General features: G+C 34.8%; 1 protein-coding gene across 2 annotated transcripts in view; it reads left to right on the top strand.

Annotated features, from left to right (window-relative positions):
- LOC111505295 (nephrin) overlaps window positions 1-26208 on the top strand; it is a 1173166-nt gene that overhangs the window by 1067635 nt on the left and 79323 nt on the right. For both annotated transcript variants that reach the window (XM_074176034.1, XM_074176035.1), the window contains one exon: window positions 24371-24523. In XM_074176034.1, coding sequence (XP_074032135.1) covers window positions 24371-24523 — 153 coding nt within the window. The remainder of the gene's footprint in view (window positions 1-24370; window positions 24524-26208) is intronic.

Below are 26208 nucleotides of genomic sequence, written 5' to 3'. Positions count from 1 at the left end.
TGTTGTTGAATCAACATTGATGGGTGCCATACCTATTGTACGATGAACTTTATTATTATATCTACTAGTTATAATTGGAAGAATATCAAGCCATTTGTGGTGACCTCTCATCGAAAATTCCTTGTAGAGCCATGCCTTTATTGTACGAATCACTCTTTCTGCTATAGCTGCCTTCTTTGTGCTAAATGTTGAATAATGATTGATATTATATTCTCGCATGAGAGATGAGAAGCTTTTATTGAAAAATTCTTTCCCTTGATCGCTTTGTATGTGTTTGGGGGAGTATTTGGCTTCTTTCAGTACATGTTTCATTGCATTAGTTACTGTACTACCTGTTTTATCTTTAACTGCTACAGTCCACAGATATTTGGAGTAACAATCTATCACTACAAGTATATATCGGTATCCTTCATTACTTTTTGCATAAGGTTGCAGTTCAGCTAAATCTATTTGCCATAGATCTGCAAAACCTTTGATGGTGGTTATTCTTCTACGAAAATTACGTCTTGCAGGTTTATGTAATTCATTAACAACTTGTCGTTTGACATCACTTATTTCATTAGTCATTCTATTTCAATATGATTAAAGAGAAAAGGTGATAATGTTACTGCATTGAATGATGATGTGACAGTGATCATTACATGTGAATATGTTAATATATTATACCTTCTTCACGTAATTCTTCAATTATTGAAATTATTTCATTATCATGTCCGGTATGTCCGGCTGACTTCGAAGCTACCAATAGTCGTAGGCGAGCAACTAACTCTTTCGGTGAATTCCAGTACACATAATTCACAGGTTTAGAATTATATATTTTCTCCATTTTCACTCGTTTGAGTGCTCCACCAATTTTACTTCTACTTCTTATTGGATATTGTCGTGAGTCTAATAGAGGTTTGATAACTTCACGAAATTTTTTAGAATTTGTATTTTTAAAACCATTCTTCAGATGATATTGTTTATATGGAGCATTCGTTATTTTCAATATTTTGGAATATACTTGACGAGTTTCTTCATTATCAACATCTTGTGGATTCTTCAAAAAAATCATATCATACAATTCTGGACTACCTGCGCATTCATATTTTTTCACTTTATTAGCATCCCAAAATGAAATGTTTCCATCTTTGAAATTTACCACTAGACTTCCCATTTTCAGCTTTTGTGTAATTGGATCCATACGTACGCCAAATGTTCCATCATATGTTGGATTTCTAGATTTTATATTATTCAAATGTTTCATCAAAACATCTTCACCACTTTCATTCATAACAGGTGAGATGTCAGGATCCGAGGAATCGATGTGGGACGATGATGGTGTTTCGAATAGAGTTGTTCTCATATCGTCTTGAAGTGTGCTCGTGTCACTATTCACAGATGATACACTACCAAAAGATTGTTTTCTTCCTATTGGAGTACTCATGGGATAATTTGAAGTAGATTGAACAGTTCCATGATTTGGTGATAACACTGGTGATTTAGAAGTAGCGTTTGATGATAAAACATTCAATGGTTTCATTATGGGCTCATACAATCTTTCAAGTGTCGTACGATTTTCAATATTATCATTCTTGATAGAGTTGAATTTCTGCCTGACAGCTTCTGTTGTCTCTACTAGTTGACGTTTCAAATTTATTTCATTGTTTTTATTTTCAGGATCTTTTTTTGTATTCATAATGCCCTTTTTTTGAATTAAAGCTTAATTCGTTGGTGAAGTGACCACTACAATATTCAGTGATCGAATAAGTTCCAAAAACAAGATCATGGGTATATAAAACTATCGAATCCTTTGCGATATCTACCTTCATCTATTTTTCTATCCTTATCAATGACTAGAAATCCATATTGGTCCTCCCAGCATTTAACACACATCAATTGGAATTGTTTGAATGTTACATCGGGTGAAACATGATCTGAATAAATGTGATGTAAATTCGTCTCATCTTGTTTGAACATTATAATGAAATTGGTATTGTCACGCACTAACTGTTTGGGTACCCGTGAATATGTCTGTGCTAGATAAAAACAATCAACATCCTTATGACGTCCCATACAGAAATATGATCTAATAATATCTTGCTTTTCACATATCACATCATCGAAAATGAAAACAGAATTAGGCTTAGCGTCGGAGGGTTCCACTATTTCTGCATTATTGCTGAATGTATAAAAACCTAATCCTTTTATAGGTTCCAAAACACTTCGCAAGTACTGATATTTAGGTTGATTGAGTGATTTCGAATAGAGATACACATTTCTAAATCTCAGTCCTTGTGGATGTGTTAATAGTGATATCATTGCATTCGTCTTTCCACAATTTGAAGGTCCTATAATGAGTCCTCGAACTGATGATGGAAGTAGTGGACCATGTCTGAATACCCTTTGTCCATTCAATCCACAACCAAATTTCTCATCTTGATTATCTACAGCAAACTTTTCTTTCTGTTTTACAATGCGCATCGTGCCGTGGTTGGAGACTATATAAATGTTATTAGCTTATTCATTTCAATGTGTACCATCAAACGATACGGACGTATTGAAAGTGATCGTAAAATTAAATGAGGTTGTGGTTTTGTTAATGATTTAATAAACAAACTTCCCTTCGAATTACATCTACCCGGAGGTTATCAATACTGTGGACCGGGTACAAAATTGAAACAACGTTTAGCTCGTAACGACCCTGGAATCAATAAATTAGATATTGAATGCAAAAAACACGATATTCAATATTCTAAGCATCCATCCGATCTTGCAGCAAGACATTTAGCCGACAAAGAACTTGAATACAGCGCTTGGGATAGGGTTAAATCGAAGGACGCGAGTATTGGGGAAAGAGCAGCTGCATTACTTGTCACCAACATTATGAAAGCGAAAAGACATATGGGCATGGGTTGTAGTACCAATAAGAAAAAATGTAAGAGGAAACAAACGAAGAAAAATAAAATTAAAAAAGTTGCATTTGGTGCTGGGATAGTCCATAAAGTGCGAAATGTATTGAAGAAAGCTGGTGGGAATCAATTTGTGACGAATGATAGCAAAAAAGCTATCACTGTGGCATTGCAGGCGGCACGTAAATACCTTAAAGCTGCCGGTGGAAAGAAGAAAATCCGCACACCACGCATAATTCCTGTTCCCAAGATCGGTGGACTTTTACCATTGATACCAATTTTTGCTGGACTATCCGCACTAGGAAGTTTGGCGGGAGCCGCTGCTGGTATTACCAAGGCCGTGAATTCGGCAAAAGCCAGCAGAGCGGCTTTAATGGAAGCCAATCGTCACAATAAAACCATGGAGGCTGTAGCATTAGGCAAACGCGGAAGTGGAATATATCTCAAACCATACCGTAAAGGTTTAGGACTATATTTAAAACCATACAAAGCCACAAACAAAACAAAAAACTAATTGAACCCCTACCTCAGAGGCCTCTTACTGATCTCGATCTCAGTTATTATGCACAAAAAATGAAAATTCCACATTTTCGTGGTGTTTTTATGCGTGATAGATTACCATCTTCAGGTCCAAAACAAAACGAGACAGCTATTGTTAATTTAGAAGGAATAAGTGGACCAGGAACACATTGGGTGGCATATAAAAAATGTGGGAAAGAAGTCACATATTTCGATAGTTTTGGAGATCTACCCCCACCATTGGAATTGACTCGATTCTTTCGAAAATGTTCGAATGTAAAAATCAAATATAACTATGATCGACAACAGAAATTTAATACAGTTCTCTGTGGTCACTTGTGCTTGCAGTTTCTCTCTAAATAATTTTCCAAATAAAAATGGATTCAACACCAAAACTGGATCGGGAGGCTATCAAGGGAATGGGGTTTTCACTTAGAATGTTTTCAAAATATGGTACCTTGAAAAAAATGGATAAAGTGATGCTTGCAAATATGCCTAAGGAAGTGATACTTGCATGTGTTGCACATGAGATTGCATATGTTTGGGAAAAGTTGCCTAAGCATCTGCAAGATGACACCGATATAATGAAACATAGATATTGTTATGAGCACCACCACCACGATCAAAATTCAGAATCGGATGTTAATGACGGTCCTATACCTCGGAAATCTATGTGTTGTATTTGTAATATAGAGGATGTGAATATCGGTATCAATAAAAATGATACTTATTACAATACAACACCTTCCAAAAAGTGTAAATTGTCTCAAATGTGCTGTTGCTGTGTACAATAATAAATTGAAATGTGTTTCAAAATATTCATCAGTCATGTCACGAAAGTTCGAGCTACAAGCTGTCGGGACAAGTGTCTTGAGTGCGGATTTTTTTCCACCAATTGAATTGGATAGGAACAGTCGTTATGGATTAGGACTTTTGGGATTCTATGGGTGCAATACAATCAATAATATAACTGAAGCTAATAACTTAGTTAGTTTTAGAATCAGTAATGACAACTCATCGATACCCCAAAAGTTGACAATTGAAATTCCATGTGGTGCTTATGAAATAGAAGAGATCAATGCCGTCATACAGAAACATATCATGTTCAGATTGTTTCATGATAAAAAACCAAATGATGTCGTTGCAGATGATATTTTCTATCTACACGCCAATAATAATACATTCAAATGTGAAATGCGATCCAAATATGAAATTGATCTGACACATCCAAATTCAATAGCAGAAATGATGGGGTTCGCTCATGAAATATTTCCACCAAATCAGATACATGAATCATCATTACCAATAAACATTACAACTGTGAAACTTATCCGCTTAGATTGCAATATAATATCTGGTTCATATATAAATGGTGAAGAATCCCACATTCTTTTCTCATTCGATATTGATGTTGAACCTGGCTACAATCTTACTAAAGAACCACACAGTATTATATATATGCCTGTCAGTCCAGAAGGTCGTCAATTGATTCACAACATTACAGTGCGTATTTTGGATGAAAAAAATAACTTTATCGATTTTGGAAGTGAAGAAGAGATTTTCATTATTTTGGAATTGAAGAAAATCGAATAACTGTTGTTATGGGTTTCATTTATAATAGACAAAATCGCATTGAAAAATCCCAAACGAGTTGCACTATCAAAAAGAAAGGTGTGCATAAAAAGAAGCTCATTCCACAAGTGTATGCTAAACAGTTAGCACATAACGCTCTGTCTGTGAGTGATCTTAAATTTTTGAAATCGATTGGATTGAAAGTGAGAAAATAACAATGGTGCTCGAAACAAACAATGAAAAGTTGAATATATTCAATGAACCAGTGCTCGATCATTCTCTCATAAGTTTACATGAGCACACATATAAGCCCTATGGATCACCGCTATTCAGGAATTCGGATGAAATCAGAATTGCAATCAATAATCAAGATGTTATACTAGATATTGCCGAGAGCTTCATTTACATAGAAGGTAAATTCACCCCCAAAGATGTAGCGAAAACATGCTATCTCTCGAATAATGCAATTGCATTTCTCTTTGACGAAATTCGTTATGAAATGGGTGGTGAACAAGTGGCTGTTGTTAGAAAACCTGGGATAACATCTACAATGAAAACCATGATATCATTTGGACAATCTCATGCTAACACATTATTGACATCTGGTTGGGGACTTTCACAATTGAAGCAAGATAACTTGGATACAAACAGTCATGTTTTTAGTGGAAAACTACCACTGAAATATTTGATGGGTTTTGCTGAAGATTACAACAAAAGTATCTTGAATGCCAAACAGGAATTGATTTTGATTATCGCTCGATCATTCAAAAACTCATATATAGGTGAAGTTGATGCTGATTTGGAAATAAATAAAATCGAATGGAAAATAAGACATATTGTACCAGATGATAAACACAAGCTTGAACTTTTGAGTAGAATAAACAAAAGCGGTCTGAATGCCAAAATCAAGTTGGCGTATCGTATGTGGGACCTCTATGAACTACCATCATTACGTGGGACTTCTTCAGACATATGGGCCATCAAAACAACTAACGCATTGGAAACTCCTCGTTTTGTCATCATCGCATTCCAAAGTACTACCACATCTGAAGATAGAACACAAGATATTACAAAATTCACAACTGCTGATATCAATAGTATTCGAGTATACTTGAATTCTGAAGTTTATCCATATGAGCGTTGGAATTTGAATTTCGATAAAAAACTTGATGCTCCTGCTTATTATGCTTTTGAGAGTTTCCAGCGAAGTTATTATGATAAAGATATGAGTGAACCTCTGATGGACATTGGACAATTTAGAGAGAATCCACTATTCGTCATCGATTGTTCCCATCAACCGAATGCAACAAAATCATCAACTATTGATATAAAGATTGAGTTTGAGACGAGGAAGACCAAGTTTCCAGACAACACTAAAGTATATGCATTAATTTTGCATGATACAGTTTTAACATACAATGCATTGGATGGTTCAGTTCATAGCAGATATTGACACTTTTTTTTTCACTCTATCATGTACTGTTTTATGATCTTTTTTTTTATTTGTAACTGACTTATATCATGTATTGTATTTTATATCATATTTATTGTTTTGTAATCATTTTCTATTGTATTTCATCAGATTTAAATAAATAAAACATGAAAATAATACAAAGTTTTTTATTTGACATTATTTATGATTTACAGGAACATACAGACTATCTAAAATAACTTCTTCCTCATAATCATCATTTTCGCGACCATCTTCAATTTCCTCTCGATTTTCATCATTCAATTCAAAGTGATGAATAATCCATTCTGGCAAGTATGGTTGGAGGCTATACAGGAATCTTCTTAGGTTCAGTTCAATCATAACCTCACGAAGTTGCCACAATTCCAATTCATTATCCAAAAATTTGTTGCAAACTTCTGCACCACTCCAATAGTTCTCAGCATCACGAAGGCATAATTCGATTTGTTTTTCATCATAGCATACACTCATATCATAAACGCTTGCATGTTCGGCTCCATCACCCAACACCTTCAATTTAGACGACAAATGTTGAACCGATGATTTGAGATCTACAATATCGACCCAATCTTGACTTGCGTACTGCATCCACATCTTTAAATGGTGGAACTGAAATCGAATAAAAAAACAATAAGCAACCTCCAATTTTTCAGTGATATAATACTCACATTCCCATTTTACTTGTAGTTACAAAGTGAGTGTATTCAACTAAGTTAGTAATGTTTATATTTCCATATAATTATCATCTAATATATGAATATTAATAAAACAATAAGAAATTCATTATAATTACTATTATTATTCAATCATATTGAATTTGACTAGAGTTATCGTTTTCACACCAAAAAAACTTTGTAAGCTATGACCTAAAGAAATTCACTATAAATTATTACTATTATTCAATCATATTGAATTTGACTAGAGATCGCGTTTTCATGCCAGCAAAACTTTGTTGGCTCTGTCCTAAATACATCATCGTATATTTACCACCTGATGAGTTGATACAAGATATATCGTCATCACTGAATTGCAACGAAATACGTTTTGGTAGCCATGTTTTAAATAATTTATCATTGCTCACATCTTGCAAAGTTAATAAAATTGATTTACCAAATCGTGTAGAATAAGTTGACATATTTTTAATTATGTACACTTCATCAATTGGCAATGATGATAAGGCCTTTTGCTCTAGTATTTCAACCTCCTGTACAATCAAATTATTAATTTTATTCAAGTCTACTTTTGAAACGGACATGATGAAAATATATATGAAAATATAAACAATTTCCAACAGACAAATACACTCACCGTCTTCCTTCTATTACGAACTGAATAACACTCTACCAATTGCTAACTGCTGCAGATATATTCGTCTACTGATTTCATAGTGTGCCAGGCATTTCTTTCATATTAAACAGTGTGAGTCACCCCCACCATGAAACCGTGAAAGATTCACATTGCTAGTTGCTATCCACTAGAGATGCCTGACGTCACAGCCAAGCCCATCTCCCAACTTGATGCGATAACAGTTGCCGGTACGAGCAAGCAGTGGTCGTTGCGGTCTCGGAGAGGGTAGACGCTAGGCAAACGGTCCTCGGCTGCCGTTGTGTCACCATCGATAGCGGGGCTAGAGCGAACCTTCATCGCTTCGGGAGAGGTGAGGGCAGACCGATGAATACGCATTACTCTGCCACACGTCGTGGAGTGAACATGTCGCTCTCTAGCCGTTGAACGGTTATTGCTGTGACGTCACTCCACTACTAAGTTGGTACCCTCACACCGATGGAGCATTTATTACTTGGAGGATCTTCGAAGTATGCAGACGTATGTTTGTACATAGACAAACAAGCGCATGATGAAACCCTGTACCGTGCATTCTCCTACACACACACACACACACACATAAACACACAAAATCTCATATGAAAAAAAAATCTGAACGATCCATGCACCAGACACTTCAAGGTCACAACGCCTTGACTTCACTGCACAACAAAAAAACTTCACCAAACAACAACCAATAAAAAAAGCAATTAATACGTCATAGTGGTGGGGGGAGGCCGAGAATCAGCTGTAAACAACTACTAAAGTACTTTCAGATGACTCCATTTCTTTATTAAAGATTTTTTTTATTTCTCAAAGAAGTACTCAATTCTATATTTCATATGTGATCATTTCTTGAAAAGATCTTTCTGAAAATATACAGTTGCATATATAGTTACCTAGCAGTTCAATGAGATACCGCAAAACAAATTTTGAACATAAATTTATTGACGAAGTCATCCTGTTTGAAACAAGATTTCAAATGGATACATTTCCATTGTTTAGGATTAATTAGACTAAGAAAGTGTGGGAATCAATGTTTGGAAATATATTTTCTCATTTTTTCAGAAAACGATATAATAATTTCCTTCAATGAACTCTATAATTTTTTGTATCCAATAATACGTCTTCAGTACTTATCTAGATTGAGACTCCTGAACAAACTGTCATCTCTGCAGTGTTTATACATATACTTATATAATAGAATTGAGGTATATTAGACTTGTAAAAAAAAGAATAGAGAAGAGGTGACATGAAAGGGACATTTTTAGGGTAAATATGTATATAAGCAATATCAATGAATTTTACATTTATTGAACCTGATATTATAATTGGTACAACATTTGTAAAAGGATTTTGAGTATAAAAAACATAAAAAAAAATAGTTATTAAAAAAGTTAGAAAAATATGAACCACTGTATTTGTCCCTTTCAACACATCTCACTGGATTGAAAGGGGTACATTTGGGGCTGAAAGGGACACATTTGGGGCTGAAAGGGACACATACAAAAACATTTAAAGTAGGTGTGATAAATCAATATTAAATGAAAAAAAAGCTTTCACTCTTGCAGTCCCGGCATTATCAAGAGGTAGAGGTAGTTTGAGTACTATATCCCCTTTCTTGACATCAGGCACGTCATCAATCTTAGGAAAAACAAAGTGATAGGAACTGTCATTAACTTTTTTTAAAAACTTGACACTGACTTCGCCATCTTCCATAAAATGTCCAATAAAATGTCTGATTATTTTCTTTTTCGCAAATTTAACGACGATAAAATCATCCACGTTGAAAGAATCATTTTCGGCGAACCTCGTTTTTTCCTCAACCTCCCAATCCAAAGAATTGTCACTTTCGGCATAGACAACATCCTCTTCGTTGCTACTTTCACTGCTACTACTTTGCAACACTTTCCTTTTCATTGCTTTTTTTATCATCCGTGTTGATCTTGTTTAGTTTAATTTTTTTTAATGCACAGGCTTCCTCTATTTCATTTTTCTCTGGTGTGCTACTGTAATTATGCGACTAGTTCTTCTTTTTCTTCCTCTTCGATTGAGTTGTCTCGGAGGTGCCTTTGGAGAAGGTTTTACAGATGCAGGTGATATAATTATAGATGGGTCAGTGGAGCAGGACGGACGCGGTTCAGCAGAGAGTACACCTTCTAGATTGGGCCCTTCTGGTTCAACTTGTTTATTTGGATCTTCGTGGTCTGTTACAGATGCGTATAGGAAATCTTGTTCCGCAAATATATTTTTATCAAACGGATAAATACCAGCCTTTGAAAATCCGTAGCAAATATTCTTGGGTGTAGAAGCACTGATAAAAGCAGAATTGGCTAATTTTGGTGAATGATAGATTGATATGGTTTTACCCGGATTTGATACCATCCAATCATTTTGGGCAACTTTAAAATAATTTTTGAATGGTCCAAATACCGAGATGTCTAAGGGCTGCAGCCTATGACTGCAGTGTGGCGGAAATGTTAATAATATGACGCCATTTTCACGGGCATGATATATGACATCAATATTAATGTGACTCTCGTGATTGTCAATTAGTAGTAACACCGGGTTTTCTTTAGATGGACGTACTTTTTCCACAAAATGTTTGAAGGCCAAATAAAAGTTATCAGAAGTAATCCATCCACGTTTGTGACATAAGCCTAGGCTTCCGGTAGGGCAATCTTCCAGCATAAAGTCCTTAAACCGAACCCTAGGAAAAATGAATACCGGAAGAACGTGGTTACCTGAAGCCGAAACAAATGCCAACACTGTTACAAGCTGTCCCCGTTCAGCAGAGGTAACCTGACCGGCTTGCTTGGCTCTACGTTCAGCGATGATGGAAGGAAGCTCAGTAACAGTGGTTAAGCCTGTTTCGTCGGCATTATAAATTTTGTCTCCTGTAAATGAGTACTTTTTTAACACTTTTTCCAAGTTTTCGAAAAATGTCTTCACTGTTGTTGGATTGAAAGCACTAGCCCGCCACAATCTTGTTTTCTCCGGCGCGGCGCAGAGACAGCTCGGGATGTCTCTTCATAAACAGTTTCATCCAATCTACTCCTGCTTTTTTGTCAGATCTCCAATTTTTTGGCATCTTCTTATTCAGTTTCCCAGCGTATTGGTACGCAAGTTCTCGAGTTTGTGAATAAGTGAGACCATGTGCCATTTTTGAGGACATTTTTGAATATTGGCTTGAGCTTATCTCTTCTTCAAGTGAAAATACTCTTCTATTCCCAATCTGTGGCTCATAAACAAATTTATTTTCAGAAGAACACGCTTTTGCCTGTGCCACTAGTCGAGCTAGCATTGATTTTGATATATCACATTCAGATGCTGCTGATCTAATAGACATTCTACCATCTAACACCATGTCTATAGCCTCCTGTATAGTTTCTTTGGATTTTCTTATCCTCTTTTTGGGTTTAGCATCCATATTACACAATATTTGGACTCTGTAATTGAATAAAGCTACTTCAGTAAGCAGAAAAACAATATAAATAAAGACACAGTATTGATATGGGACATGTCCCTTTCAATGCTTTAATGTATGTCCCTTTCAACACAACGGAACAAAGATGAGAAATTTAGAAATTTATGAAAAACTTACCAAGCCTTCAGCCAAATAGCATATAACACAATAATCCACAAGGTATCTACTTTAACTCAACGCACTTTCACTAATTGTAATGCTCAAATAACTATGAATTAACAATAATGACTGAATACAGCTTTTTAATAATCTGACAGCTCCAAATGCACAACAGATATCAACTTGTGAACAGTATTCACTGACACCACGAGGTTTCGTGATAAATTTGTGTGCCACCAGAGACATCTATCGGTTAGTAGCAAAAGTTTATTTTGTTAGTAGATTAAAAGTTTGAGCAACTGTCCCTTTCTACACTTGTCCCTTTCATGCCACCTCTCCCCTATAATAAGTTATGAGAGTGATTTGATGTTTGTTCCTAATTCCACTCTAAATTTTTGTTTTTACAGTTTTGGCTGGGGAAATTTCATATTGAAATCAAATTGAATTATCACTTAAGACTGTAATAAAAATTATATCGGTCAAACATCTAAACTTTCTAAAAAACGTATTACCGCATAAACGAGTGACTTCATGTTAGCTCCATTCAGATATGCCTTGAGTGCGAGCACATAAACACAATAGTTCATCGAATGAATTTAACTTATACTATCATCTCAACTAAAGATACTATGCTGCAAAGAGGTTGTTTCTTATTTCAAAGTCAAACATATGTCTAAACGAAAAGAAGCTGAAATTATCACCTTGATGAAAAAATTCACTCTTTTCTGTCGCTATTCAATGAAAATCTACGATCTTCTCAAAATACTTTGGTGATAAATGATATCACATAATGAATATAGTTATTTTCCATCAAATTTGATATCAAAACCTTATTGATATTTTTTTACATTTCATTACTGCTTTGAGGCATGATTATTGGTAGTTGTCGGCTTGAGCGAACAAGTAGAGTGTCTCCCAATTCATAATATTGAATAAATGTCAATAAATTCTCAGGAATTCCTTTTTTCAAAATTGTTACTAATGTTGTTGGTGATCTAGATACAATAGCATCACTATCCCTACTGCCTTCTGGAATTACCTTGTTTCAAAAGTAAAGTTTTTCAAAATTATTCTGTTAATTATCATCCTGAAGATATTATGGTTTTGGATTTTGATGAAGTCATTATTTAGTGCTTGTTGTAGCATGTGGTAAGAACCAAAACTTTCTTCTAGAGAAGGGTTTGTTCTTCTCTCCATGTTGTGTACATTTTTTTATGTGTACCTACATATTGAGATTATCCTAACCAACACTGTTAGTCATCTTTAGAACTCCTCATTTATCTCATATATATATTTTTAAGGACAAAACACAAGCACTACAGGAAAATCCTTAAGGCGCTCTCAGAGCGATGCTTGTGCGAAAGTAGCGATTCACATTGGATTTGTATCGCTGGAGATCGAATCCTTTTGGAAAAACGTTCTCAGGAAGTTTATTTCACATAAACGCATTTCTCCAGATGAAAGAAATATTAAACAGTGAAGTTCATGGCACCTGAACACTACTCCACACCAAAATATGCTTGTTTGAAGGTATTTCATGATGACTTTTACTAGTTCAGACTTCCATTGTCTAATATATGAAATGATTTGAAATCCCTGAAACAACTAAAAAACGAGAATTAAAAATAAATAGCTGTAAATAACAATTATATTAAGCGAAAAAAAAAACTGAAATGAAATAATAGTGAAATAAAATACCAGTAAAAAAATAAAATAATTGAACAAAAATTGAAAATAAAGGAATACAAAATGAAAATAAACAACGAAATGAAGAACGTAGAGCTCTGAACAGCCTACGTCGAGAAAACACCATCAAGATCCTACCTGCAGATAAAAGAAACGCTACTGTGGTGATGGATATTGTTCTCTACGAATAGAAGATCGAAGAGGTTTTTCAGAAGGGACGATACACAAAAATCGTCCGGAACCCTACTGCATCAATTGAAAGGAAGTTGTACCAGATTTTGAAAAAACACCAAGTCTATTTTTCGGACAAGAAAAGATCATCGCTAAAACCGCACCACAGTTAGCCTCCTCACTTGTAAGGACTACCCAAATCCACAAAAAGGACGTTCCGCTTAGACCGATCATCAGCTCCAGAGATTCGGCTACTCAAAACTTGTCTAGATTTTTACTTCCCATAATACAACCATTACAAAAAAAACATCGTCTTTTTGTGAAGAATTCAAGGCATTTTTTCGAACTAATAGGGTCAATTAAAGTCACACAGAAAGATCAACTGATTAGTTTCGACGTGAAAAGCCTTTACACCAACGTTCCGGTCGAAGAAGCATAAATCATACATAGAAAGCTATCCGAAAATGGGAACCTGAAAAAGAGAACGAATCTACCTGTAGAGTAATTATGGAATTTCTAGGATGCTGTGTACGAAACTGTTATTTCCAACTGAAGGAGAATTCTTTAAACCAGATGAGGGACTGTTAATGGGATCGCCATTTTCACCAGTCATAGCCAACATATATATGGAGTGGTTTGAAACTCTGGCCATTGAAGAAGCCCACAAGAAACCACGAGTCTGGTTGAGTTATGTTGACGACACCTTCGTAATATAGAACCATGGGAATACTGAACTAGATGCCTTGCTGAAACACATCAACAGCGTGAGACATTACATCACTTTCACAATGGAGAAGAAAATCCACAACGAATTGCCATTCTTAGACGTTTTGTTGAAGAGGACCGACACTAAGTGGGAAACATCTGTATACCGAAAACCCACTCACACGGGACAGTATCTGAACCACGAATCCAACCACCATCAATCAACTGAAAGAGGAATCATCAAGACTCTATTAGACCGTACTTTCGGGCTCTATAACACGAAGGAAGGTCTCGAGAAGGAACTTGACATCATCAAAAATGATCTTCAACGGAATAGCTACTCCAAAGCGATGGTGGAAAAGATTTTGGCTGAAAAACAGCAGGAGCCTAGCAAGGAAAAGAAGCCGTCACAACCAGTGCTTGCACTTTCCTACATCAGAGGATTATCCGAGAGGATAAGCAGAATTGGTTCTAAATACAACATCAGAACCTGCCTCAGATCAGGTAACACCATCCGTATCAGCCTCACGAAAACCAGGCCACCAAACGCGGACTGTGATTCCAAGAATTACATTTACCGGATACCCTGTGAGTGCGGAAAATCCTATATTGGTGAAACTAAGAGGCCATTGAATGTTTGCATTGCCGAGCACAAAAAACACAAACAGCGAGGGGAAACCAGCAAATCAGGAATAGCGGACCATGTTTGGACCTATCAACCCACTGAGCCAGTGAATGGAAAAAATGGAAAGCGGGGATAAATGAAAGTACTCGAACTACCCATAAATAGGCATCTCTCGGAGGAATCAGTCCAGTCATCACCCGAAGACGATTGTGGATACTAACAATCGAAAAGTCGTGAACTAACTTAGCTTGAAATCCCTTAACTTTTTTATTTTTATATTCATTTTTATTGTGTATTTCTTTATTTTTGATTTTTGTTCAATTGTTTTATTTTTTACTTGTATTTTATTTCAATATTATATCATTTCAGGTTTTTTTGTTTAATATAATTGTTATTTACAGCTATTCATTTTTAATTCTTCTTGTTCAGTTGTTTCGGGGATTTCAAATAATTTTATATATTATACAATGGAAGTCCAAACTAGTGAAATTCACCAACATATGTACCTATAGTTGAAAAATAATTTCATTCAAATCAATTGTTAATTCATATTTCATTCCAGTTTTATAGTAGAAATAGATCTAAATAAAAAATCATATATATCATGTTCAAAAAATAATTATTTCAGAAGTATTTAAAATGCAAAAATCAATGAGTTTCATCAAGTTGTAAATTTTTTAGCCAACAATAGAATTAATATAATATTTAGTTATGTTTTCTGTGTATGTAACGTGAAAATTGGATCTTCAAAATACAGCAACTTATAGAAGCTGCAAGCCTTTTGGAGACACCGACAATTCTATCCACCGAAAAACGCCTTGTATGTTTGAATACCAGTTTCACCTGGCTGGTCTGAGATATTTATATGAAACTCAGCAAATGCATTTCAGAGTCATACAACCGTCGCACATGAAAATATCAGAATGAAAAATATCACGAAACTTCGAAATATTCGAAACGTATTTTCATGTTATAATTGATATCCATTGCCTAAATGAATATGGAAGGAATATTATTGAAAATTTTAATAGTGGTCTCGTTAATTCTAGTAGTTACGACGGGTTTTCAGATACATTCAAATATTTGTTATTTCAAAATATGTTTTGAACAAAATTGACTTGACAACTCCTATCAATGTTAATCATATCCATATATGAGTGCTTGATTTTGCAATTATCGTTTCAATTTCAGATCTGCAAAATACAGTTGTATTATATATATTTTGACATTTGACATCAATCTATTTTTAAATTTTCTTGTTATAATATTATCCATACACTGAACCGTTACTTGATGAAAATTAGTATAGTTAATCATGATGATAAAACAATATCCACATTAATAAATTTACTCGAGTCGCGTTTCGCTACACAGGAGCTTCTTCAGTCGAACTGGCATATTTAACTGTTCTACAATGCATTTTAGATAACAGTACAGGAACATCCTTACACACAAGCACTACAGGAACATCCTCGAGGCGCTCTTAGATCGGCGCCTGTGCGAAAATAGTGATTCACATTGGATTAGAATCGCTGAAGATCAAATCCATTTGGAAAACGTTCTCAGGAAGAATAATCAATAACATGTCCACGAGGTAAACAAGTAGATTTCAAAAAAAACTGATAACCATACAAGATACGCAGGCAGGTGAAATACAAAAAATGCTAGTTTGACAGAAAATCAACATAATATATTAGACTGGTAATACCATGGGTAAACATATATGAAGAACAGCAAGATCATTGACAAGGACAATGAATCAGGTGTTTACAAGCTGACATGTAGATTGTGCTGAAAAGTCCATATAGGAAAAACATTAAGGAATTTATAAACTTTAATTCATAAGAAAAAAAGAATATTTCACCTATAAAGATCAGTTCCACCTATCTCTGCCACCTTTTAGAGAACAACCACTATTTTGACAAGAACCACCACTTATTACATGAAGAAAATGAAGGACACAAACTAAATCTGCTGAAATCCTAGGAAGTTATTACATGAAAGCAATAAAATTTTCTATTGAACGACCAACAAAAAGTTAATCAGTCAATATCAGTGAACTGATTTTCATTAAATTCCGAAACCTCATCGTTATTACCCATTTGTCCTCAAATTTCGCATGCGTGTCCAGAATTCCTATCAATAACTATACAAATTTTCAACTACTTTCATATAAAATGCATTGTAGAATAGTTTATTGTACCAGTTCAACTGAGAAAGCTACTGTGTAGCGAAACGATTATCTAGTACAGTCATTAGTCTTATCATTATTCCATTATCATTAATAATGTTATTAAATAGAACAGGAATCACACCTTAAAAGGTAAGACCTCGTTAGTCCTTAGCTCGCACAAGTTTCTCAACTTCTGAGAGTTGTCGTTCGTATGGGGGCGACAGCTGATTAGCGGAAAAACAGATTTTAAAACCGATTTTTTTTAAAACATTTGATGACAATGACAGTTTGGTTTTTCTACGTCGCGGAAGAGATGATACAACAAAACTTTGTAACTTTCGTCCCTTCTCCCATTTTCTAGGTGAACTTGAACTTCATATATATAAAACTTTCCTCGCAGGTCCCAACAGTGAGATCCATTCTGAAGTGTCAAGCTCTATCTTAGTCTTGTTCCGGGGAAAATATTGCGCTTGTCACCGCCGCAATGCATCAGCAAAGCGCCAGATGCATTTCCCATTAAAATCACCTTTATCTCTAAACCCATATCGATATATAAAGTACCAGTGTATTCAGCATGAATTATAATCTGTGTTGAAATTATTCAGTTGATTAATTTCAGAGAAACACCTGATGCCAACGTGATGCTACACCTAGATATCCATATCGAGTTCACAATATAGTTGGATATTTTTGACTACGATTGATGATTAGGGTTGAACTAGGTTATAACGGGTGTTTTAATATTGCGTATCTGCACGAATATCAATAATGCTGATATATATAAAATAATTATTATACTTTGCGAATTTGAATAGTCCTTCCGTCCTAACTTTTGAATGGTACATGATATCAAGTTTGAGCTGAATTTGCGTGAAGAGGTAATTTCCAGTTATTTCTGATGAGAAATGCTGTTGAATCACTTGTTGCCGGAAGGACGCTTCTGACGTCTTTTTTTAATGGGAAGAAAAATCTCATGGTAACTTGTTTGATAGTTATTTCAATTCTCCATCCTACTCTTTTCAATTTTTGGAAGTCAAATTTCTGAGTGCATATCAGTTTTACATTCTTTTTTATAGTCTTCAAACAAACAATGAATATCAACCAATGACCACTTTTCACGCCGTGGGATAAGTGAGCATTGGATTCGAAAATTATGTGCCCTAAGCAGACACAATGAGCCAAGAATGACAACCTTGTGCATCTGTCCAGCCAAGATGGCTGCGCGGCAAGCCAGCATGATTTTGGGATTCGAGATTAGAGATGGCATCATTTCGCCAAGGACTCCGAAAATCAAAACAATAATCTCAATAGAGTGGTATTTTTAGACGATATTCGTCTCACCAGAAGCTGAAAACTTCACGACGATCATCGTCTTGCTCTGATGGTCGGGAAGAACTACATCAGGATTATCAGCTTGTATGGGTGAGAAATGCATGGTTCCAGTTTCAGTAAATTTGTCACTTCTCATTCCCACAACGGATTCAATATTCCAAGGAGCGGAAGGCAACACCGGTGTCTCGTCAATACCGTAAACGTGCCGTAGATGGTAATGAAGCACTCCTAGGGCTGCGTTAAGTCGATGGATATAGACTGCGACCCTGTATTATTATTATTATATTCCACTGAAGGGGACCTATGGCCTGATGACTTCGACAATTGCGGAACTAGCCAAATGTTTCACCCATGCTCAATCCCTAAAGAGATGGAATGGAATCAAAGGATGCAATCTTGCCAGGATCACCCTGGACGACCCTAAGAAGCTGGCGCTAAAGGAATATCTGGTGATGACCAGGAAAAATCTACCATTAACAGTATGATTTCTGACTGACCACTGTCAACTAAGGAAACACCTCCATAACATGGGGCTAGAGGACACACCTCTATGCAGGATGTGTGAACAGGAAGATGAGACTATCAGGTATGTCCTATGCGAGTGCCCGGAGTTATCGTCAATAAGAGAGTGTGTTTGGCGAGTCTTGGCCTGAACCTGCCGATATAAAGGAGATGTCTCCAAATGACCTGTCCACCTTCCTGAAAAGGACAGAATGGACGATGACCAAGGAGGACAATTCTTCGGGATCTACAATGGGTTAGATTTGGCCTAAGTGCTGTGGGCTTACACTTACCCTCCCTACTCTATAGATACAGATGCAGAGGGGAAGCTGGTCGGGGCTTATCTTCGAAGCTCTGACACATTCGGGAAGGCGCGCCAGCATTACCAACCAATGCCACTTCCCACACCGTAAGGTAAGTGATCACTAGATCCAAGAATCATGTCCCCTTAGCTGACGCATTAAGCCAAGAATGACAGCAATCTGCCCTTGTCCGGCCAAGATTTCTGTCTTCGTGCGGCAAGCCGGCTTGATCTTATGAGTATTATTATAATCACATCAGGGACCTTCGCCTAGTTACTAAAACTTCTGTTTTGTTAGATACTCCAAGAAGTATTTTACCCTTGAAGTTGAAGGATTGGCCTTGAAGTCGAAGACTTATTTCGTTTTACTCGAAAGTGAAATTATGAAATCGATCCAAGGACATTGAGAGGAACATGCGTCTTTTCGAAGAAAATAAGCTGTAATATTAATTCAATTAAGTTTAATGGCATTATCGAACTCGATCGTTTACAAACCTAGGCATCATTTCTGTAATGATCCAAGTACAATCACAAAATTGCGTCCCGGCTTTTCAATTATGAGAAAACCGCCCTTCCGACATCCGATATCCATTTGATTTGCTTAATGGCCGTAGATACTGCATTTTTCAATTCTGTTAGGAATTTCCTCGGTTGTTTTTAAATCACCTCGCCTCTTGAAAACATATCTGACAAGGAAATCTAACCACACTAGCTGAAATGGGGTGAGTTTTCATTCATTTACATAGTTTTGCCGTTTGATCTTCTATTCCTGTGTTTTACATAACTGTTTTTCTCTGTTGAAAATTATTATTACGATACGAGTATTTCAAAAAAAAGACATTTTTAGGACACATCAGTTTATGGCAAATCATCTCTTTGGCTTGGTAACACTACATGAAAAATGTGGAACTTTCCAAGAAAGGAAGAAAAAATTGAATACATCAACAAAGACTCTTCCAGAAGATGTACCTACAGTTTTTGTTACTTCGATTTTCCAATAAAAGTTTGGGATGAAGGAGTGAAGTTATCAAAAATTATTTTGTATGAAAGTTCAATACTTTTCTGAAATATTTTTCAATATACAGGGTAGTCAATAGAATCGTTGCGTAATAAATTTAAATTTTTTTCTCATATTGCTTTCTATAATCGGATTTCATCCGAAAAGTTCTTACGAAAAATATATAGTCATTTAGGTTTATACCGAGTGGTTCAGACGTTACATAAAAAATAACATCAAAAAGTTGATCTACTCAACCATCCCCATTCTCAATCAAATATCATTTGATGATCCTGTTTTGTCGTGAACATGTTTTCTCAAATAGAACACTATATTTTATTCCAAACTCTATTTCTTCTTAAAAAAATATATTTTCAAAAAAAAATGTTTGTGAGTAAATACCTAACAGTTCGAAAGATAAAGAAAATAATTTCCAAAAATATACACCGACAAAAAATTCGAAAACGAAATTTCAGAGTAAAATAAAATTCAGATAAATCGGTAGATTATCAAGCATTGAATCACCCAGCATCTCAGTTAAAGCATTTTTCAACGATGAAAAAGTATCATCATTCAAAATCTATTTCTGAAAAGGATTACTTTGTTTAAAAATTGTGTTTAAATTTGGTTTTGTATGTTTGAATGGTGTAACTAACTCGAATCGCAAAGTGAATTATGAAACTATATTCACAAAAAAGCTTTTCACGGGAAAATCAAATGTGAAATAAAATATAGGGTGTTCCGTTCAAAAAAGTCAGAAAATATTTTCGAATTTTGATTCACTAAGTATTAGAAAAAAGAGTTGAGCCAATTTTTCTTTCAATAATAAAAATAATTTCAAACATTTTTATAACAAATCATTTTCCATTGAAAATGAGGACTGTTGGAATAACTTGTGTGAACTGCTGAGTATATACCCAAACAATGATTTATTATTGAAAAGTGCTTCCCAGTTGGTTTTGATATACAGCACTCCAACCCTGTAGGTATAGTAGAAGTGAAAACACTTCCCTTTTTTATTTCAAACTCTTAATAGTAGTTCGATGTGAGACAGATATTTCTTTCAGATAAAAACTGGACAAAAAATGACTACTTTCAAATTAATCATTATAATCGAATTTCACCGTCAGTTTTCACTCTAAATATTGGTAATGGAATTGAAACAGCTATTATATAGTCTATCCATTCCCAATTGGAACGGCAATAAAAATAAGAGAACAGTCATAAACATTTCTTGCCTGTGGCCCCTAGTCGCCCAGATAGTTAGTAAACGTGCTATCAAATGTAGTTGAGGAATAAAAGCTCGGCTAACTGGACTGGCTTAATACTAATTTTTTGTCTGTTTCACAATATTTCTTTATCAGCGCCGTGTGTTCGTAGGGTTAGGTGAGGTAGTGAGTGGTTTTGCAAACCGATTTTTGAAAACTTTCTCTATAAATCAATTACCCTAACACCAAACTGATATTTTTGCACTCGACGCGCGTTTCGCTAACAACGTTAGCATCTTCAGGAGAAGCAAATTGATACTGAATCTAAAGACAAGGGTTAGCTGTTTATATACCTAAAGTTTTTTGGTCCAATGTGGACTTTGTTTGTTAAATGATGATTATCCTAATTGATTTTTCGGTAATAAAGTAGTGGAACCACTACCTGCAAATTAATTTGTCAACAATAGATTAAAAAGCGGACAAATTGATTTGTAGGTAGTGATTTCACTAGTTAATTACCGAAAAATCAATTAGGATAATCATCATTTAACAAACAAACCCACATCGGACCAAAAAACTTCAGGTATATAAACAGCTAACCCTTGTTTTTAGATTCAGTATCAATTTGCTTCTCCTGAAGATGCTAACCTTCTTAGCAAAACCCGCGTCGAGTGCAAAAATATCAGTTTGGTATTAGGGTAATTGATCTCTAGAAAAAGTTTTCAACTTTCACACCAAAGGTTCCAATCTCATCGTTCAAACCGATTTTTGTGAAAATCTTGGTGTTTTTGAGTACTTTCATCAATATGGCTTTCTGAAGACCTTTTGAAACAAATGATAACATTACGTGTGAGGAATCCGTATCAATCGACAGGGATCTGGCATTTAAAAATAAGGACTTACATGTTCAAGTTCAGCGAGTAATTTTAAATATTCATGAATTCTTGAAGAAGGAAAACTGTCACACTTCACAAAATGCTATTGTGAATAGAATATGCGAGTTAACGAAACTATCTCGTTCGACAGTTCTTCGAGTCTTTAAAATAGGGGATGTCATTGACCATGCAATTAAACGAAAACAAACGAATAAAAAATTCGTAAACGTTGACGTGCTACAAAAGATGTGATTCGGCGAACAATTTATGGTATATACCAAAAAAATTAAGTACCAACTTTGGAAATGATTTGGTATAAACTACTCGACTATCCCGATTACAATCACGAATCTTTAGAAACTCTACGAGGTGTGTTATTGTCTTGTGGTTTCAAATATAAAAAATTGAACAATCGGATGGTCATAATGGAATCGACACGCATTGTTCAACTCCTACAAGAATATTAGAGGCGAATGAAAAGCTATCGAGAATCCAGCAGACATATAATCTACCTCGACGAAACTTGGTTTGACACCCATGATGTTGTCAAATATGGCTGGATATTCGAAACCAAGTATTGTGCTTTGAACACACCTTCTTCAAGGGAAAACGTAATTTTGTATGCCGGGAATGAAAGTGGTTTCGTACCTAACGCTTTGCTTCTGTCGGCCAAAAATATAAAAGATTCGTCTGCTGATTACCACGAAGATATGACTGCGGCTTTATTCGAAACCTGCTTCGGTGAGCAGTTTCTCCCAAATATTCTTCCAAACTCGATTATTGTTATGGATAACGCTTGGTATCATTCTCGGTTATTGTCTACAATACCAAACAATAACACAAAAAAGCAGATATTGTTGATTTCATGCGAAATCATGGCATGGAAATACCCGAAAAGATTCCAACGAAAAAGGTATTACTGGCGACCATAAAACAACGGAATTTCAAAAAAGAGTATATTATTGATTCAATGTGTGAAACACGTGGTCATATTCTCTTACATTTGCCTCCATACTATTGTGTGTTCAATCCAATTGAAATGGTTTGGGCCACAATGAAAGAAAGCTTGCGACTTTGAATGCTGTAGTGCTTGACAATATAAAGCGAGTGGTGAATGAAGTAGGCACGTTATAAAAGAGAACAAAAATTATGTGCAAAGTTCCATAAATCCGATCGTTATTCAACCCGATGATGATTCCACCTCATCCGAATATAGCGAAGAAGAATTTTGATTTTTCTAGCAATTTTGTTGGCCTCTATTATTTTGTAAATATATGATCGACGAGAATTCGGTGTGATTATTTGTGTTTTCATTATATTTTAGAGTTTTCGACTCGGAAATCAACTACCTTAAATTTCGAAGTTTCTTATAATTACCCATGGTGGAAAAATTCAGTTGAGATAACCTTTTCATGGGGTGATCAATTGCTATGATTGTAAGAATAAGTAACTAGAAAATTACCACTGAAAAATAATATACTGACGCCTATGTCGAGGCGGGAATTCCTTCTCTGTGCTGTGCCAATTGGTATTGGAAATACACATTAACACTTCCCAATGTGACGAACGACAGAATGAAGAATACTGAGAATAAAAATAATAAATTCAAATAAAATTGTATTTCATCAAATATCTCAGAAATGAAAAGGTTTATTAGAAAACTGTATATAACTTATTTTATATAAAATGAAGGTAAATGTATCATCAATGGGAATGTTCATAGTCGAAATATAACTTTTTTCACATAACTGTCTGTAATACATCAGCAAAAGATAAAACGACCTCAAAAAATAATGAAATCTCTCGAACTCTATAAAAGTATTCAAAAGATGTTCACTTTCATAATTCAGACGAGTTTCGAAACTATTAACAAGAGTTTTGTTTTTGTTTTAGGGTACCGTTTCGTGTTGTTGCAATAAATTATTATTATATTATTATTATAGTTGTGTACATATCAATGGGGATTAATTGGTTTTCTTTCTGTATGGTTTCCTATTTCGTCATTGCTGGACAAATCCTGAACATATTTGTATAGTTGAATAAACGCATTAATTTCGTCCTTTTCATATACTTGGGTGATTCAAGACTTCTGGAGCTTTTCATCTTTCACATTCTGTTGTCATTCCTGAAATGAATTATTATTATTACTACTCACTCGTTCATGATGCATGGAATTGCTTTCCTAAAAAACATGTTCATATTTTATTTTCTCAAAATTAATTATGAAGCAAGAGATGATTCAGATTTTATTTCCTATCTTCAAACGGTGATGATCTAAGCTGCACTCAATGCACACAATAAGTTTGATATAACAAAATTATTCTTCAAAGACCTTCATGGTGAGCTCTCACTCTGGAAAATCGCAACGAAAATCGCAACATAGTTCCAGCAAAAAAACACTTGATTGCTGACCTATTTCTCTGCCTTTTTCCAGGTTGACGCTGAACCGATGGCCACGGCCTTCCGTTGGAGTTTCAATAGCACTCCGGGGATTTCCAAAGAGTTGTCGGAGTTTACATCGGATGCAGGGGGAAGCAGTGTGCTGACATATGTTCCGAGAGTGGCGGCCGACTATGGCACTCTGCAGGTTCGTTTTATTTTCATTGCTATAATAATAATCATAACAAGTTTATTCAAATCGTACTCTTATATGAAAAAGGAAAATTGGAAGGAATAGCACAAATTGAAAATTAAATCAGGTAACCCACATAATTATTACGAAGAAAAAAAATACGAGAGCAGTTTGAGCAAACTCAGTACCAATCAATAACACTGATAGATGAGCGAGTGAGATGTTGTATCAGTATTTTTTTCTGTTTATTCAAACTAGTAATGTCAGTGCTTTCATCTCTCCATTGATTTTTCGAAAATTCATAGATTTTCCATCGATATTTTACTATTTTTATGGGACAAAACGTTTTGGATAATTGTATATAAAAATCTGGTGCTGATTCTAATGAAAATACGTTTTTCTTGAAATAATTCCATTGACAACTTGGCTGACGTTGGGTGACATTCAAGATTTTGGACGATACAAGAAAGTCACATAGTAATTAAAATACTTCGATCACGATGAATCAAACCAATTTGATCTATATTCGATGACAGAAGAAGAAAAACAATCAGCTGGCAAGGCAGAATGTTCAATATGTGGAAAAATTTTCAGAATACGAGGATTGAAAATCCACATGCGAAAAGTTCGTTCTAAATCAGTTAATACTACAAGTTCCTATGAAAATTCCAATCCCGATAATAATTTCAAAAAAGAGTCTGACCCTGAAAATAAAGAAGTTGCATTTCAAATCCATTTATCTGTTTGAGAAGAAATATACATACTATCAAACGTATTCCGAAGGCTGCAAGGTTACTGTCTGCGATCACGCTCACAACATTAATTAAGGAATGTGTATCCAGGAATTCTTCCACTGCTTGGAAAAATTGGCACATGTTTCAGTATTCAGAGAACTGAAGATAATCAAAAAATTTCATTCACAACAGTAGTAAAGGAAAATTTGAATAGTTTCAATAACATTACGAAATCGACTAAGTGTTATCCAGAAATCTCTAATAAACATGAAAATTCCATTAATTGAAGAATTGAAATGAAATGGAAAATGAATTGCTTTATTCAAATAGGATACATCCTAATATATACAACAATGATAGTAATGTTTACATTAATATACATATAAATACAATAATACAAAAAAGATCTACTTATATTTGTTAATAAGTAGTCTTACCTACGATAATTAAAAATACAAAAAAAAGAATAAAAAATAAAAAATATCACATAATACCTCAATGGTCTCTTAAATAGTCTAATAAATTTCTTTTGAACAGAATAAGACTGTTAGAAGACTTCACATTTTATAGTAGACTGTTGAATGTTTCTGTTTGATTATTTACATACAAACTATTTTTTATTCTAGTGGATTTACTATACTGATGGATTTGATTATTAAAAATTACAAATTTGTCAAATATGAGGGTAGAAGGTTATGTAACATTTTGTAAATATAGATCATCGTTAAATATGTAAGCCTACTTTCTATAAATAACCATTCTAGAGTATTTAACATTAAAGATATATGGGTACTCCTGTCACATCTCAAAATAATCCTCATTGCGCGATTCTGTAGTTTTTGTGATTTTATTCAAATCACTTGTGTTTAGAAGAGTGGGACAATATTCAATATGTGGTTGTATAATTGTTTTATATACAGTTATCCGTGATTGCATAGTTAAGTGTTGGGATACTCTTGTGAAAAA

This window comes from Leptinotarsa decemlineata, unplaced genomic scaffold (genome assembly GCF_025532065.1).
Source record: "Leptinotarsa decemlineata unplaced genomic scaffold, Ldec_3_MD MMD2_tig00001393_RagTag_RagTag, whole genome shotgun sequence".
NCBI classification, from domain to species: domain Eukaryota; kingdom Metazoa; phylum Arthropoda; class Insecta; order Coleoptera; family Chrysomelidae; genus Leptinotarsa; species Leptinotarsa decemlineata.
The sequence above is the reverse complement of the archived record's forward strand: the minus strand, read 5'-3'. Positions and strand labels throughout refer to the sequence as shown.